The sequence below is a fragment of the Pleurodeles waltl genome, chromosome 1_1 (genome assembly GCF_031143425.1).
Source record: "Pleurodeles waltl isolate 20211129_DDA chromosome 1_1, aPleWal1.hap1.20221129, whole genome shotgun sequence".
In the NCBI taxonomy this organism is placed as follows: Eukaryota; Metazoa; Chordata; class Amphibia; order Caudata; family Salamandridae; genus Pleurodeles; species Pleurodeles waltl.
In genome coordinates, this window is record NC_090436.1 from 484,159,810 (window position 1) to 484,177,678 (window position 17,869).

A 17,869-nucleotide genomic window follows, 5' to 3' on the forward strand; every position below is an offset into this window, starting at 1 on the left:
CTGCCTCTAGGAGTGTAGGTGGACTGCTTGCACTTCAAGAAGCATCAGGATTACCCGTGGAGTAGCAGAGCTACTTCCCTGCAAGCACCCAAGAAGAACCTTGATGAGTCCAGTCTGTCAAAAACTTGGCACCAGAAAGTACCACTGCACGTGTGCCCTTTAGATTACAAGTGGGCCAAAGGTGCAAGCGTGGGCCCTAGTCCCTCAAAGACACGAGCCCACCTTGAGTTCCTTAACTGTGGACTTCCTGACACTGCATGCAGCCTATTTGTAAAGGACCCCTCCACTGCGACCATCTCTGGTGATAAAGGCCCAATGCCTCAGGACACCTCTTCACCCGGCCCTACCAAACAGAGGAGGAGAGGACTAAAGGCGCCCCTACGTCCATGAGTATTGCAAGACCTGAGCGGCCCTGTTTGTTCAGTCGAACTGGCCTCCAGTCTTCACCTGCAGCTTGTTTTCCCCAGGACTATTTTCCATTGAAACCGATGGGGCACCCGACGTAGTAAAGCACTTCTGCCTCCAGACGCTTCAGAGCTCCCTGAGGTGACCCGTTGGTGTTGCCTTGGACAGTTTCCCGTAATTACCTTAACTCCTGAAGATTGGTCCTAAAAGTCACTGTTGAATACATGTATGCAATACATGTGTTTTTCTCCTCAGGATTGCATTACTGTCTTAAAGACACTTCAAGTATTTTGCTTGTTTTCTGCAAACGGCATCAGTATTTTGGTAATAGTATTCTGGTGTTGAAACATAATATAAACAAAATAACTATTTTTCTAACAATTGGTCTTGAGTTTCTTCTTGAGTGTGTGTCTCATTTATCACCTCTGTGAGTACAACACATGCTTAGCACTATCCTCTGATAAGCCTAAACTTGCGCACACTACCACAAAAGAGAGCTTTTGGGATTGTCATTTATAGCCCTGTAACGAATAAGAGTAGCCTGGCCATTCATTGGTGCACTATATGGATAGCCAGCTTCCACACTCTGAAAAAGAAAAATAGATGAAGAAACCAATCCCTTAACACCCATCATCATTCCCTGTTCCGTAGAGCACTTGGTATATCTTACAAAGTTCTTATACTTTTCACTGATAAGGTGTGTTTAGGGAGAAGCTCACCGGACTTGAGATTCTTTCCTCTACTCTGCCTTCCCCTTCACTGCCACATTACTCCTCTTACCCCCACTCCCTTTAGACTCTTGCAGTCCACCCCATCCTTGACAGGAGTATATCATACAAATTCCTAAAGATGGCCAAAGCCCGCAACATAGGAAGCTGGGTTAAATCTGGCAACCCAGTGGACAGATATTGAAGTAGCGATTTCCAAGTGGATTCAAACTTTAGGTGCTCACCTGTCACGTTACTTGGCAACCTGTAGAGTTAAAAATGTCCACAAAATCCCACAAAGCCTGCAGTGCCACTGTAATTGGTTGAAGGCTCTGGCTGACTTTGCTGCTCCTAATAATTTCCAAATGATTGTCATGCCACTTGGAGATAATACTGCAAGTTAGGAGATGTAGACCCAGTAAAACTATATCTCATAGAGAATTCTCCCCTGGATCTAGAACATTTTTGTCAGCAGTACCCCTGTGCGCCGGTGGGTTCTGCGTTCGTCATTGGCATTGTCCGCGCCAGAAATGACATCGCGGGTCCTATGTAAGTGCAACCCAGGCGTGCAGACTTCAGTTCCTTTCTTTCCGCGCCAGCAGAGCGCTGATCCAAAGAGAACTACCCCTCAGTCAATTTTCAACTGGCCTTTTTCAACGTTTTGTCAAGTCTTTTTCGAGTTTCACTCATGGTGTGTCAAGGATATCTTCTAGCAAGACAGGATTCAAACCCTGCGGATCCTGTCATCGGGCGATGTCCGTGATGGATCTGCACCTCGTGTATCCTTGGTGTCTGGAGCACGACCACAACCTTAAGTTGTGCTCTGAGCACCAGGCCATACTTCTGAAGGCTTTGAAGGAGCTGTCCCTACAGCTGATGGTCGCTCGGTGCTGAACTCCGCAAGTCGAGCTCCCATTGAGAGGAAGGTCTCGGGATTGGTTACAGAGTCTGAAGTCATCATCCTCCTACTCCAAGTCCTTGGAGCGATCGGATAGGTCGAGGCACAAGAAAAAAATCCAAGAAGTTGAATCGCTCTTCGACTTCTCGTCCATCGGCCGACGAGATGAGAGAGTTTCAACGCTCTAGGCCTCGTTCTGCGGAACCTGTGCCTGGGCCGACTACGCCCCTCTCTGAGTTTCCAGGAGCTGGAGCAACCACTGCACAACTCTGAAATTTCTGCGAAGCTATGTGCCTAATTTTCTGGGCAGACCAACCTTGCTGGAGCGTCTTAGGTCCTTGTAAAGTCAGAAGGGGCCCCTTAGGTTTCCCCGCCGGTGGCATGGTCCTCAGGGCTGAGGGGCTCTCAGGGATCCAGTCCGGCATCCAAACCGGCACTGGTTGTGCCACTTCGCCCTTTCCAGATGCTGGCGCTCCCAGTGTCATCCGCTCCCACTGGCTGCGCCATCCTCATTGTAATCGGCGACTCCTCGTTCAGATTGTAAGTCATTTTCCTATGGGCTAAGCTTCAGGGATGAAGGGAAAGGTTCGCTGGACCCTCTAGAAGAACAGCCCCATGAAGAAATAGACTTGCATGAAGACTTTGGTGAGGCCAGCAGACTGGACACTTGTCCAAATATTGGCATGCTTTCTCCCTCTAACCCCCACAGTGGAGGGAGCTTCTTATACTTTGGTGGTGAGGAGGGCAGCTGAGATGCTGGACTTTCAACTGCCAACGGTGTCTGTCAAGACTAACCTGTTTACAGAGATGCTGCAACCGTGGTCTTCCTCATCCGAACCCCTACTCCTCTTCAGTGATGCCCTCACTGACGTCCTACTAGTTACCTGTCCAAACCCAGCACAGGGTCACCTGTGACCAGGACAGTTGTCTGCTGCCATTGTCCAGCACCTGGGGACTCAAGTTTATTGACGCAGCACCCCACCCCTGAGAGCTTGGTGGCCCAAGCCTCTACCTCCCATGGAGTGTTCCCTTCCGCTCTCCCAGACAGGGAATCCAAAAGGTTGGACTCACTTGGGAAGAAGATGTCTTCTTCCGCCAGCCTTGTATTGCGGTCCGTGAACATTGCATGCCTTTTGGGCCATTATTCCCACATGCTGAGGGATATGGTTGCTTGTGCTGCCAAAAGCACCCCCCCCCCCATCTGCCTTTTGCCTGTTTCGTGGCTATGGAAGGAGTCTCCAACCGTGCCCATTCCTGGTCAGCCATACATGCTACACAGCCTCTGCCTGGCCGAGGGCACAGGACCCATGAACCTCAAGGGTCAGGTGGCTAGAGGTCTTGTCAGTCCGTCACCCCTAACTCACCTTGCAGCAGCAAGTTTTGTCGATAGCCCAAAGGGGCTATTCCCTCCCTTTCGAGACTGCCCCTCCCCCCATGGTACCATGCTACGATTGGATGACGGCGGAACATTTGTCCATTCTCCATGAGGAAGTTACATCTCTCTTGGCCAAGGGAGCCATAGAGCGGGTTCCTGTGCTGGAAGTAAGCTGTGGTTGCTAATCCTGCTACTTTTTGTTCCTCAAAAAGATCTCCGCCCTATCTGAGACCTTCGGTCCCTCACTCTCTTCCTCAAGAAGAAGAAGTTCAAGATGCTCACGTAGGCTCAAGTACTATCTGTCCTGGACCTTGGAGACTGGATGGTAGCTTTGGATTTTCAGGATGCTTATTTTCAAATCTCCTTCCTGCCTGCCCACAGATGTTACTTGCGGTTGACAGTAGGCCACGAGCACCTTCAGTTCACCATGCTCCCCCTTTGGCCTTACCAGCGCCACTTGGGTGTTCACCAAGATGATGACGGTGAATGCAGCTCATCCACGGAGAGCAGGAGTTTCATTTTTCCCCTGTCTCGACGACTAGTTGTTGAAGGCATGCTCGCCTCAGGCTGTCGTCTCCCACCTCAAGACTATGGCCGACCACCTGCCTTCGCTGGGGTTCACTAAAAATGTGCTGAAGTCACACCGTCTCTCTCTCAGACACCCCTTTTCATCAGAGCTGTTCTGGACAAAGTGCAGTTTCGGGCCTATCCTCCTGAGTGACGAGTCCAGGATATTCAGTCAATGATACCGATGTTTCAGCCAGCCTCTATCCTGGATTTTGGTGAGAATTACTCTGAGGCTACTGAGCCTCATGGCCTCCTGCATTCTTCTGGTGACACATGCCAGATGGCATATGTAGGCTCTGCAGTGGGAGCTGAAGTTCCAATGGGCTCAGCATCAGGGAAATCTCTCCGACAAGATCCATATTTCAGAGGGAGCTGCTAAAGATCTGCAGTGGTGTTTAACGATCCACAATTGGGCCAAGGGCAGATCCCTAGCCCTTCCCTCAACTAGATTTGACAGTAGTGACAGATGCGTCACTCCTGGGATGGGGCAATCATCTGGGAGAGGTGGAGATCAGAGGCATCTGTTCTCCTGTGGAAGCGGGGCTTCACATCAGTATGTTTGAGCTTTGTGCAGTCCGGATGGCATTGAAAGCCTTTCTTCCCTCTCTCCAGGGAAAATTTGGTACAGGTGCTCATGGACAGCACTACTGCCGGGTGGCATTGTTACAAGCAGGGCTCGGTGGGGACGTGAACCCTTCACCAACCGGCTCTGGGCCTCTGGACGTGGCTGGAACAGTGGGACATATGCCCTGGTGGTTCTGGCAGGCTCTCTGAATGCGAGAGTGGACAAACACAGCTGAAAATGCCCAGTGGATCACAGGTGGTGCCTCCATGCGAAATGTCAGCAGTTTTGCGCATTGGAGTTTCCAAAGCAGTAATCTCTTAAAGATGCTTTTCATCTCATACAGACTACAAGCCTCCTGTGCACCTTTCCGCCCATACCACTCCCAAGTAATCCTTGTGGGTCCAGCCTGGGTACGGAGAGTCTGATATCTCGAGCTGCTGAGCATGTCCATCAATCGTCCGATCAGACTGCCCATTCGGGAGGATCTTCTGTCGCAGCAAAAGGGTAGGGTTCTGCACCCAAACCTGTCCAGTCTCCGCCTTCTTTCATGGAGATTGAGCATTGACAGCTTTTGACCTTCCTTCCGAAGTTTGTAACGTTATCTTGGCAGCCAGACATCTCTCAACCAATATGGTGTACACCTGTTGTTGGAAGAAATTTGTGGCAGGGGGCACAGACAAGTCTGGTGACCCACCCTTTCTGCCCCTCTTTCTGAGGTTCTGTTGTTCATCCTTTCCCTTGCCCAACAGGGCTCTGCTCTGGGCACTCTTAAGGGATATTTGTCTGCTATTTCTGTTTTTCTCAGGTTGCCTAATCAGCCTTCTGTTTGTCTCCTATTGTACGGAGGTCCCTCAAAGGTCTTAAACATATTTTTCCTCCCTCCCTATTCATTGTGCCGTAATCGGATCTGAATTTGGTTCTGACCTTTCTGATGTGTTCTCCTTTTGAGCTTCTCCACAATTGTCCTCTCGGGCTTCTCACTTTTAAAACAGACTTCCTTGTGGCCATTACATTTGTCTGCTGAGTGAGTGAGCTGCAGGCACTGTCATCTAAGCCTCCTCACTTTTCTATCTATCCTGACAAAGTGGTGCTTCACACTAGAGCCTCTTTACTGCCAAAAGTGATTATGCCCTTTCATGTAGGCCAGTCCATTCCCTTTCCTACTTTTTATGCACCCCCAGATCCTTCTCAGGAAGAGTAGAAACTCCCCTGCCTGGACCCAGAAAGAGTTGGCGCTCTACCTTGATCATACCAAGGAGTTCCGGGTGGATGACCAACTCTTTGTTGGCTATGTGTGTGTGAAGAAGGATCGGGCAGAGCAGAAGCACCCCATCTCCAGACGGGTTGTCTTTTGCATTAAAATCTGCTACACACAAAGTGAACAAAAGCTCGGACCACTCTGTTAGCACATGGCGTTCTGGTCCTGAACATCTATGAGGTAGCCATGTGGACATCTCTGCACACATTTACCAAACACTACTGCCTGGACAGTCAGGTCTGTATGGACGGGTACCTTGCCTGTTTAGTCCTGCAGGACTTTCTTTTTTTTAACTTGGTTTACAGACCCACCTCCGGGGACTGTATTGCTTGGGTAACTATTCAAAGGTAAGGAATCTGCAGCTAGAAGTCTCTATAAGATGGAAAAGTTACTTATCTTCGTTAACGCCTCATCTGGTAGAGACCGGTAGAGACTATGGGTCTGATTTAAATTTCGGCAGACAGGTTACTTCGTCACAGCGGTGACCGATAGCCCGTCGGACGAAATGTAAAACCCATAGGATATAATAGGATTTAGATTTCAGTGGACGGGCTACCCGTCACCGCTGTGACTGTGTAACCAGTTTGCCGAAACCAAAATCTAAATCGGGCCATATATCTAGCTGCACATTTCTTACCAAACCACCCATCCTCCCCACTCTGAGCTGATTTCTAGTGGCAGGGACTCCCCTTTCAGGCGACAAAAGCAAAAAGAACAGATGATGGACGGAATACAGAGCAAATCAAACGTTCACCCCAGTTACAGATCTGGGTTTAATCCATCGTTTTGTGCTCACTACGCCACCCCAGGTTGGACCCAGCCACATGCAAAATAGGTCTTGACCGTGCTCCCCATGGAAACAGTCCTGCCCGAAGTACCAGTTCAGGCCCTCCCTGAACCGGAAACAAGCATCTTGGGGCCGGTTTCAAGGTATCACCCCCTCATCAGCCAGGCTAGCTTGAATGCAGTGGCACAGTGAGCACAGGACCCACGTTTCTGGGCATTCCCTTTCTACTTAGGGTGACAAAAGCAAAAAGAACAGATGATGGACGGAATGCAGAACAAATCAAGCATTGACCCCCACTCACATATCTGGGTTTAATCCATAATTTTTTGCTCATTATGCCACCCAGTTTCAACCTAGCTATATGCAAATCAGTCTTGACACTGCCTCCCATGGGAACAGTCCAGCCTGAACTTTTGCATTGTTCAGCATTCCGTCCATCATCAGTTCTTTTTACTCCCCTTTCAGGGCCTTTGTTTTGAGGCACCAGTAATCAATATTCTTCATGGCTCTGCACTTCTGACATGGAAAGTTTTGAAACTGACATCAGCACGCCTGGGTGGCGCCCATATAGGACCTGCAACGTCCTATACAGCGCAGACGCCAATGACTGACCTGGAGCCAAGTGACTCCACTTACTGGCTTGCAGGGGGTAATGCTCATTAAACTGGCCCGGATCCAGACTGAGGCCTGGGGAGAATTCAAAAGTAAGGAATCTGCAGCTAGATATAGGTGGTTTAGCCACCCGCCAAACTCTTCCTGCCCACAAACCCCCTGTGCGGCCTGAACCCCGCCAGCAGAGGGCCAGCGGAGGGGAAAGTGTTGTGGTGAACAGGGCCTTAACATTGATGTGGCTGTGTAGCTGGTGCAGCAGCACCTGTCGCTTATTCCACTGCCTGTAATTCGGCAGTGGAATGCCCGATGAGGCTGTGCTTGGGGGACCCTGCACTGCCCATGCCAAATGCTGGGGCCACCAGGGGCCCTTCGAGTCCCCCACTCCGCCAGCCTTTCCATGGCGGTGTTAACCGCCATGGAAAGGCTGGCGGATGAGGACTTCTAATCCACAGGGCGACGCTGCAAGCAGCGCTGCCCTAGTGGATGTGAAGCCACCAGGACTGCCAGGCTGCCGACTTGCGGCAGCCTGGCGGTGTCAGTGGTCTGACCGTGGCAGCTCCACCACGGTCATAATGCGGCGGTCCCACCGCCAGCTTGTTCAGTCTGGCAGTAATGTGACCGCCAGACTCATTATGACCACAATAGTCTCTACCAGATAAGGCATTGCTGAAGGTAAGTAACTTGTCCTTTGAGTATGGAGGATGACTTATTGATGTCCTCCGCACTGATGTTACTCAGCACTTAAGCTGTTAAGGTGAGCTTCAGACCCACTCATCACTTTTAACTTTGTTTTTGCTGTGATGCCACTTTTAAGCTCTTAATTGTAGCATGTAGGTCTGTAAATAATTCAGCTAGAGAACTATAGTTATAGGTAAGTACGTTTTTCCCTACTTAACAGTCCAGTACTGTTTCCTTATCAGTTGACCTTTCTTTAGTCTTTCTTTCAATGCAAATGTGTTTAAATCCCAGTGTTGGGTTTCTTTGCTTGTCCGAGTTTGAATAACTGTAGAAACTGATTCATTGAGTACATGTTATGCCTGTTGTTTTTGCTATGAAGCTGCCTGTGGGCATCTAGTTCAAGGTATTGTGCTCTGGTTCACTCTGTAGGTTGAAGTTTCAAGGCAGCGCATACGCTGTCCGTTGAGAGGCATATTATCATGGACATAAAGGGGATTGGAGCCCGCTCTTTGCTTACCATCGGTTGGCTTTCCTTGTCACTATTATTTGCCTGCTTCGTATTTTGTGTCATAGATTCTCAACCTTGTATTTGTCCCTCCCAAGGAGGATCGCCTCTTTTCCATGTGTGTGTCAGTGCTCCGTGTTAAAGAACTACATTTTTCTTTATGTGTAAGCACTCACAGAGTGCATGTGTTTTAAAGCAAACTCCCTTGTGTAGTTCTCTCCCCTTAGTGTTGTTGCCTGTCCCTGCCCCAAACCTGTTGCGCTCATCTTTGTACTTATTTGTTTTTCATCTGTTCTGCATCTTCCCTTTGTTGCTATCGTGTGCCTGCACCCTTCCCTGTGTTGCTTCCATCCCCGGTGCTTCTACTCCCCCACCAACTTAAAAACCTTTTTAAAAAAATGCTTTTGTGTCATTTGTTTTGTTTTAGTTACCAATCCTACTTAGATTGATAACTAAAATAAAAAAGTAAGTGGCCCTATCAATTTGTAGGCAGGCAAATGTGTGGTGGGTGCGCCTACAAGTTGACAAGGATGCTGTGCAGTGTTACTAAAAGCCATTGGCACAACCAGTAAGTCACAATGGTGAGACCATTTGGCTTTGCAAATGCTTGATTCATATGTAATGCCAGTGTAGTGCCAGGAGCTATTTCTAATGCTAAGGAATCTGTATGCATCTTAATTCCTGGTCACATGAGAATGTTTATAACACAAATGGAATAAAAAGGTTATACTGACATTCTTCAGTACGTTTTCATACCAACATGTGATTGCAAAGCGATGGATTAGTAATGGCGTATGTTTTATTAAATGTAGTTAATTTTTTTTTTTTTTCGGTATAGGATAATCGCCATGTGTGGTGATTATTACATTGGAGGTCGACGTTTTTCTTCACTTTCGGATCTGATAGGTTATTACAGTCACGTCTCGTGTTTGCTTAAAGGCGAGAAGCTTCTTCATCCTGTACCACCTCCTGAGGTAAATTATGTACCCTTGATATTGACTAGAATCAAATGAGTACTTTTCAGCGTTCTTTGTTTTGTATATGTACATGCTGATTTGGATGTTCTGTACATCTTTGTCTTCTCTATTTTGAAACCTCAGTGTAAATGATTTTGCTAGTAGTATGTTTGCTATCAGTGGATGCGCTTTTCAGCTTTGACCAGGGTTTTCAATTAATTTACTACAGGAACATTTTCAGACATTACCTCTTCTCCCTATCTGTTGTTCATATTCTTTAATCCATTTTGAGCTTTGGGTTTCCCCTTTTTTAAGCTGATTCCCAGTTCTCCATCAGTGATTGTTTTCATAATTGAAAATAAAAGTTCTAAACCTTATAGAATACCTTTATGAACAGAATCCTCTCAAAGTGCTGGTAACCATTGCTGTTGCTGGTTTTAGTGATGCTCAATTAATAGAGCTCCAGAAGAGGGGAGTCTGACAGGATCTACCGCAATTTAGACCATTGATCTTCAGGTTACACTTAGATTTTTACAGTTGGCGTGTTTGTCCACAGAGAAGATAACCCTGTGAATTTCTACATAATTTTTTAAGTTTCTCCTTAGTAGAGTTGTTTGAAGCAAATCCCAAACATTGCATCTTGTATGCCATCAAGAGAAATCTTACTACTTTATTTTTCATAAGGGTGAGGAAACTTAACACTTAAGACAAACTTAAAAGGGAGCCACTATGCTGTCATTGTAACAGAGGTATAGGAATAAACTTGGAAACCCACTTTGCAACGTATCCCACAAGGAGCTAGCATGCACAGCAGCAGCAGTATGCAGAATCCCCCCCAACCTCTCTGTACTGAAAATTAATAATTGTCCTTTGCCAGCAAATTTATTTAAGCAGTTGTATATAGCAAAAAACTTGGCGCTGTAGGCATTAGCATGCTTTAGAGTGCGAACCCATTGCACAAAATGATACACAATGATAATCAAACTAGGCAGATAAATTAAAGGGATTATTGGCAGTAAAAAAATTAAGCCACAAAGTGAAAATGTCTCTGAAACAGGAGAACTTTCAGTTCTCCAGAATTGGATTTTTCATAAGTTCACATTCTTGAATCATTCCTGTCCTCGACATAGGAGTCCAACCATAATGTAAAAACAGTAGTTCCATAGATGAAACATAACCCTAAGGCTGTAAAAAAGACAACCATCCTTCACATTTATAGCGTAAGTCATGTGAAAGGAGTCAGCCAGGTGTCCCTCAACTAAAACTATATAGGCCTGTTGTTGGGACAAATTTGTGGGTTGGTCTGACACTCAGCAGAGTGACTAACCCCTTAAAGGCCAAATTTTCAGATTTTTTTATTTTTCTCCCTAGCCCAGCAAGGTCTTGCTCTAGGTACAGTTAAAGGGTATTTTTCAGGTTTTTCTGCTTTTTATTGCAGTTGGCAGATCAACCTTCTTTGTTCATGTCTCCTGTTATGAGATTTTTAAAAGTATAACAAAATTTAGTTCGCTCCTCACCCTTCGTGAGGACCTTAACTTGGTCTCTCCGTCCTAATGTGCACTCTAATTGAGCTGCTGCTTAGCTGTCCCTTATAGCTCTTCACCCTCAAGGCAGTGCATCTCATCGCCATGACATCAGCATGGTGTGTGAGTGAGCCTCAAGCTCTGTTTCAACCTGCCATACACCACCTTCTTCCCAAACAAACTTGTTCTGGGGACTCTGGCATCCTTTCTGCCAAAAGTTGTTTGCCTTTCCATGTCAGTCAAAACATCACCCTATTGGTGTTCTGTGCCCCGTCTCAGCCTGCTGAGGAAAAGAGACTCCCACCGGTTCGACCCCAAGAGAGAGGTGAGCTTCTATGTCGATCGTACTAAAGACCACAGCTGATTAATCAGCTCTTTGTGGTGTTCACTAGAGCATAAAAAGGCTAGGCTATCCAGAAGAGAGCCATCTCCCGCTGGCTAGTGCTCTGCATTAAGATCTGCTGTGCATTAGCTGAAAAGCAGCTTCCAGAGGGACTGTGTTCTCATTGTACCAGAGCCAAAGTTGCTACCACTGTGTTTGCACACAAGCCCTGTCCTAGACATTTGCCTTTGCACCTATGTGGGCTTCCCTACATACGTTCACAAAGCACAGTCAGGTCTGCTCAGAAGGGCATTTTGCCTGCTTGCCTCTAGAGGACTTGCTGGCCTGAGTCCATTCACAGCCCACTTCCAATTAGGTACTGCTTTGGTATCTATTCAAAAGGTGAGGAATCTGTGGCTAGAACTCTCCATCAGGAAAATAAGCTATTTACCTTTGGAGAGAGAGATAAGTACAAGTATAAAATCACCAGCCTGTGAGATAGCTTACCTGAAATGAATATGTGAATGAAGTATTTAGATCACACGATTGGCTTTGTATAAGGTTTAAATAACTCCAACTGTATAATACTTGGTGTGAAGAGAGAGTACTTTATCAAAATATGGCACCTTAACATTTGTCTTTTAAAGTTCCTTATACTGCTGATGAATGATACTGTCTTCTTGCTCTGAAGTGGTTAAACTCTCTCTCTCTCTCCCTCCCTCCCTCCCTCCCTCCCTCACTCACTCACTCACAAGTGGAAATTGAGTTCCCAGTGGTAGGACACCCTTCTCCCTCAGAAATGCTGTTGCTAGACAAAGTAACCTTGTTCATTGAAGGGTGACAGTTGACCATAATTTGCGCCTTTGAAGGTAGATGGAGGCCCCCCTTGTGAGCAGCTGTCATGATGGCCTCTTTTTGTCAATAATAAAGCACATGTTAAGAGGTCTGCTGTGTTGTCTCTTACTCTCAATGTCCAGACGTATGGGTAAGTTCTGTTGAGCAGTATGTCTTCTTGTGAGAGTTTGGTTAGTATATGATGAAAGAGGCATTTAATGTAGCCTGCAATGTTACTTTTTGTAGCATCACAGGGTGGTTCTCATATCCTGATGTTAGATCGTGACCTGTTTTCCCGATCCTGCAGGTAGGCCTGAAGGCCCATGTTCTCGTCCATGAGTTCCACATTTCCCTCTGCAGTGAGTCCAACTCCTCCTACCTCGCATCCCCGGGACCTTCCCTCAAGGATACCCTTAGTCCCAATTCATGCATGCCTCGTCTCTTCAAGATCTTTTGAAATGTCTCCACTTAGGAAAGCAATGTCCTATCAGAGTACCAGAGTTTGCCAAATAGATCCTCCATAATGGTGTGGGTGTGACCTCAGCAAAGCCCTGTGGTTACTTTGAGGGAAAGGGATGCAACTATATCCTCCATCACAGACATGCTTCTTGTGCATTACATTTTTTTTAATTGTTCCCTTATCCTTGAGATTAGAGTCTTTTTTTGTGCTTGTGGAAGGCCATCATTTCTTTCTATTGCTCTTTCCAGGACAGTTAACAAGGCTTCCTCTTAAGCCTCAAGTAGTCGTGCATGACCTCATGCGTAGTCTTGCAGCTGGAGGCTCCATCACATCCCTTCTCTGTGGAGCTGGTCTTTAGGGCGCAGCAGTGTTGTAATGGCTATAACTATAGGGGCAGGGATGGTGAAACACAGCTGGATTGACTTATTCCAGATCACTTTTCTCCTGTCTTGGGCCTAACCCCTAATTCTTAGTCTCTGATCATTATTAAGGGGGCAATGTTCCTCATTTACTTTATCGGTGCTTGTTGAATTTAGACCCCTGCAGGGCCTCCTTTTCAATCTCGGGTATCTTGGCTCTGGCCAACCCACTTCCCCCTCCAAACGTGGTTCTTAGACACAGGGGGACCACAGTACAGACTAATCTTAACTTTGGGAGCTCTAGCGGGGAAAACACTCAGTCATGCCTGGACTCTGTCTCAGACATTTCAAGAAGTTTGATCATGGTCTTGTGTTGTCTACACAGATTAAGTGTATATTTCTAATTATGTATAGTTTCTTTAGAAAACATGTGTTCGATGGCATATGTTGCTGCAGATACACATGTTTGGCACAGTCCGCTGCCTGGTGTTGGGCTCGGAGTATTACAAGTTGTTTTTCTTCGAAGAAGTCTTTTTGGTCACGGGACCGAAGGACTCCTCCCTCTTTGGCTCCATTGCGCATGGGCGTCGACTCCATCTTAGATTGTTTTTTTCCGCTGTCGGGTTCGGACGTATTCCTTTTCGCTCCGTGTTTCGGTTCGGAAAGTTAGTCAGAATCTCGGAAGAAAGCGTCGGTATTGTTCCGTTCGGTATCGGGATAGTTAGGTACATCGACACCGATCATCGGAAGACTTTGGGGCAGTTTCGATCCCCCATCGGGGCCTGGTCGGCCCGACCGCGTGCGACATCGAAGCCGATGGAACGGACCCCGTTTCGTTTCTGCCCAAAATGTCACAGTAAGTATCCTTATACAGATCAGCACTTGGTCTGTAACTTGTGCTTGTCCCCCGAGCACAAGGAGGATACCTGTGAAGCCTGTCGAGCCTTCCGGTCCAGAAAAACACTCCGGGACCGAAGAGCCAGGCGTCACCAAATGGCGTCCACGTCGACAAAACAACGTTTCGACGACGAAGAAGAAACATTCTCGGTTCCGGAATCAGAATCCGGAGACTCCGACGCCGAACAACAGCAACAAACTGTGAGTAAGACGTCGAAAAGTAAATCCATCGACAAACCGAAAGCCCAGGGGACGCCACTGCCAACAGGCCATGGCTCGACCCATAAATCAGGCGACCCGTCGAAGGGGCCGAAAAAGGGCACGCCCATAGCGAAGACACCCGACTCCGGTCGAGGGACCGCCATGGAGCAACCTCGGAGCCGAGAAAGCGGCTCCGAGAGACAAAAACAAGATACCGGCACCGAAAAACATCGGCACCGAGAATCCATGCCGAAAGGAACAAAAATTCTGTCGGTGCCGAAACCGAAAAAAGATTCTCTCTCGGCGCCGAAAAATACCACACCTTCATCCTACTCAGAGGAACAAGGACTAAGTGGCCAAATGCACAAATTTGGACAAGAGCTCCAAAGTGTAGAATCGGACTACACACAAAAGAGACTGTGCATCCAGCAAGATACAGGGAAGATATCAACCCTTCCCCCAATCATGAGGAAAAGAAGGATCGGACTTCCAAAGGATGACACACAACCACAAGCCAAAGTGGTTAAAAAAGTCACGCCTCCGCCCTCTCCTCCACAGGCATCGCCGGCACAAACACCGCCACAAATGCACTCACCAGCGCAAACTACCATAAGTCATGACGATCACGATCAAGACGCTTGGGACCTGTATGACACCCCAGTGCCGGACAATGATCCCGAGTCATACCCCACAAAGCCGTCACCGCCAGAGGACAGTACCTCATACTCGCAACTGGTGGCTAGGGCTGCAGACTTCCACAATGTCCAACTGCATTCCGATCCTATAGAGGATGATTTCTTGTTTAACACCCTCTCGGCTACACATAGCCAATATCAATGTCTCCCAATGCTACCAGGGATGTTACGGCACGCAAAACAAATTTTTGAGGAGCCCGTAAAATCAAGAGCCATCACCCCAAGGGTGGATAAGAAATACAAACCACCACCCACAGACCCAGTGTTTATTACTTCGCAGTTACCACCCGACTCTGTGGTAGTAGGGGCAGCTCGCAAAAGAGCAAATTCACATACATCTGGCGACGCCCCACCTCCGGACAAAGAAAGCCGAAAATTTGACGCGGCAGGGAAAAGAGTGGCGTCACAGGCAGCCAACCAGTGGCGCATCGCAAATTCACAAGCGCTGCTGGCCAGATATGACCGCGCACACTGGGACGAGATGCAACTTCTCGTAGACCATCTTCCCCAGGAATACCAAAAAAGGGCGCAGCAAATAGTGGAAGAGGGACAAACGATCTCAAACAATCAAATCCGCTCTTCACTAGACGCAGCCGATACTGCAGCAAGAACAGTCAACACTGCTGTCACCATAAGGAGACACGCTTGGCTACGCACTTCAGGCTTCAAACCTGAAATCCAGCAGGCTGTCCTTAATATGCCCTTCAACGAGAAACAACTGTTTGGCTCGGAAGTGGATACAGCCATTGAAAAACTTAAAAAGGACACAGACACGGCCAAAGCCATGGGCGCACTCTACTCCCCGCAGAGCAGAGGCTCTTTCAGAAAAACTCCATTTAGAGGGGGGTTTCGTGGCCAACCCACAGACACCACCAGCCAACAATCAAGAACCACACCATATCAGGGTTCCTTCCAAAGGGGAGGTTTCAGGGGATATCGGGGGGGTCAATTCCCAAGGAGTAGGGGAAGATTCCAGACTCCAAAAACACCTCCACCTAAACAGTGACTTTCAAGTCACGCAACCCCTTCACTCAACACCAGTGGGGGGAAGACTAAGCCAATTCTACCAATCTTGGCAGCAGATTACAACAGACAATTGGGTATTAGCAATAATCCAACATGGCTATTGCATAGAATTCCACAACTTCCCACCGAACATCCCCCCCAAAACACGCAAAATGTCACAACATCATTTAGAACTTTTAGGACTAGAAGTTCAAGCACTACTGCAAAAGGATGCAATAGAATTAGTACCTGTACAACAAAAAAACACAGGAGTTTACTCCCTGTACTTTCTAATTCCAAAAAGAGACGAAACATTGAGACCAATATTAGATCTCAGGACACTAAATACCTACATCATATCGGACCATTTTCACATGGTCACACTACAAGACATCATTCCACTGCTCAAACAGCAAGATTACATGACCACATTAGACCTAAAGGATGCGTACTTTCATATACCAATACACCCTTCTCACAGAAAGTACCTACGGTTTGTATTCAAAGGAATACATTACCAATTCAAGGTGTTGCCATTCGGAATAACAACTGCACCAAGAGTGTTCACAAAATGTCTAGCTGTAGTAGCAGCACACATCAGGAGACAACAGATACATGTGTTCCCTTACCTAGACGACTGGCTAATCAAAACCAACACAGTAAAAAAATGCGCAAACGACACCACCTTTGTCATGCAAACCCTTCACAAACTGGGGTTTTCCATCAACTACACAAAATCACACCTAGAACCGTGTCAAACACAACAATATCTAGGAGCAACCATCAACACATCAAAAGGAATTGCCACTCCAAGTCCACAAAGAGTGCAGGCATTCCACAAGCTAATAAGTGCTATGTTTCCAAACCAAAAGATACAAGCAAAATTTGCGCTAAAACTTCTAGGCATGATGTCATCATGCATAGCCATTGTCCCAAACGCAAGACTACACATGCGACCCTTACAACAGTGTCTAGCATCACAATGGTCACAGGCACAGGGTCAACTTCAAAATCTGGTGTTGGTAGACCGCCAAACATACCTCTCGCTTCTATGGTGGAACAGCAAAAATTTAAACAAAGGGCGGACATTTCAGGACCCAGTGCCTCAATACGTTATAACAACAGATGCTTCCATGACAGGGTGGGGAGCACACCTCAATCACCACAGCGTTCAAGGACAATGGGATATACACGAAACAAAATTTCATATCAATTACCTAGAACTGTTGGCAGTATTTCTAGCGTTAAAAGCCTTCCAACCCATAATAACACACAAATACATTCTTGTCAAAACAGACAACATGACAACAATGTATTATCTAAACAAACAAGGAGGAACACACTCAACACAATTGTGCCTCCTAACACAAAAAATTTGGCAGTGGGCGATTCACAACAACATTCGCCTAATAGCACAATTTATTCCAGGAATACAAAACCAACTAGCAGACAACCTTTCGCGAGACCACCAACAAGTCCACGAATGGGAAATTCACCCCCAAGTTCTGAACAAGTACTTTCAAATTTGGGGAACACCCCAGATAGATTTGTTCGCAACAAGAGAAAACTAAAAATGCCAAAACTTCGCATCCAGGTACCCACACCACGAATCACAAGGCAATGCTCTATGGATGAATTGGTCAGGGATATTTGCGTACGCTTTTCCCCCTCTCCCTCTCCTTCCATATCTAGTAAACAAGTTAAGTCAAAACCAACTCAAACTCATACTGATAGCACCCACATGGGCAAGACAACCTTGGTATACAACTCTACTAGACCTTTCACTAGTACCGCATGTCAAACTACCCAACAGGCCAGATCTGTTAACACAACACAAACAACAGATCAGACATCCAAACCCAGCATCATTGAATCTGGCAATTTGGCTCCTGAAATCCTAGAATTCGGACACTTGGACCTCACACAAGAATGCATGGAGGTCATAAAACAAGCTAGAAAACCTTCCACTAGACACTGCTATGCATCTAAGTGGAAAAGATTTGTTTACTACTGCCATGCCAATCAAATACAACCAGTACATGCCTCTACTAAAGACATAGTAGGATACTTACTACATTTGCAAAAAGCAAATCTCGCTTTTTCATCTATAAAAATACACCTCGCAGCTATATCTGCTTACCTACAAACTACTCATTCATCCTCTCTATTTAGAATACCAGTTATTAAAGCATTCATGGAAGGGCTAAAAAGAATTATACCACCAAGAACACCACCAGTTCCTTCATGGAATCTTAACATC

At 46.7% G+C, this 17,869-nt stretch overlaps 1 protein-coding gene across 1 annotated transcript in view; it reads left to right on the forward strand.

Annotated features, from left to right (window-relative positions):
* RASA1 (RAS p21 protein activator 1) overlaps positions 1-17,869 on the forward strand; it is a 700,806-nt gene that overhangs the window by 84,405 nt on the left and 598,532 nt on the right. Inside the window, exon 3 of the mRNA XM_069224876.1 lies at positions 9,196-9,331. Coding sequence (XP_069080977.1) covers positions 9,196-9,331 — 136 coding nt within the window. The remainder of the gene's footprint in view (positions 1-9,195; positions 9,332-17,869) is intronic.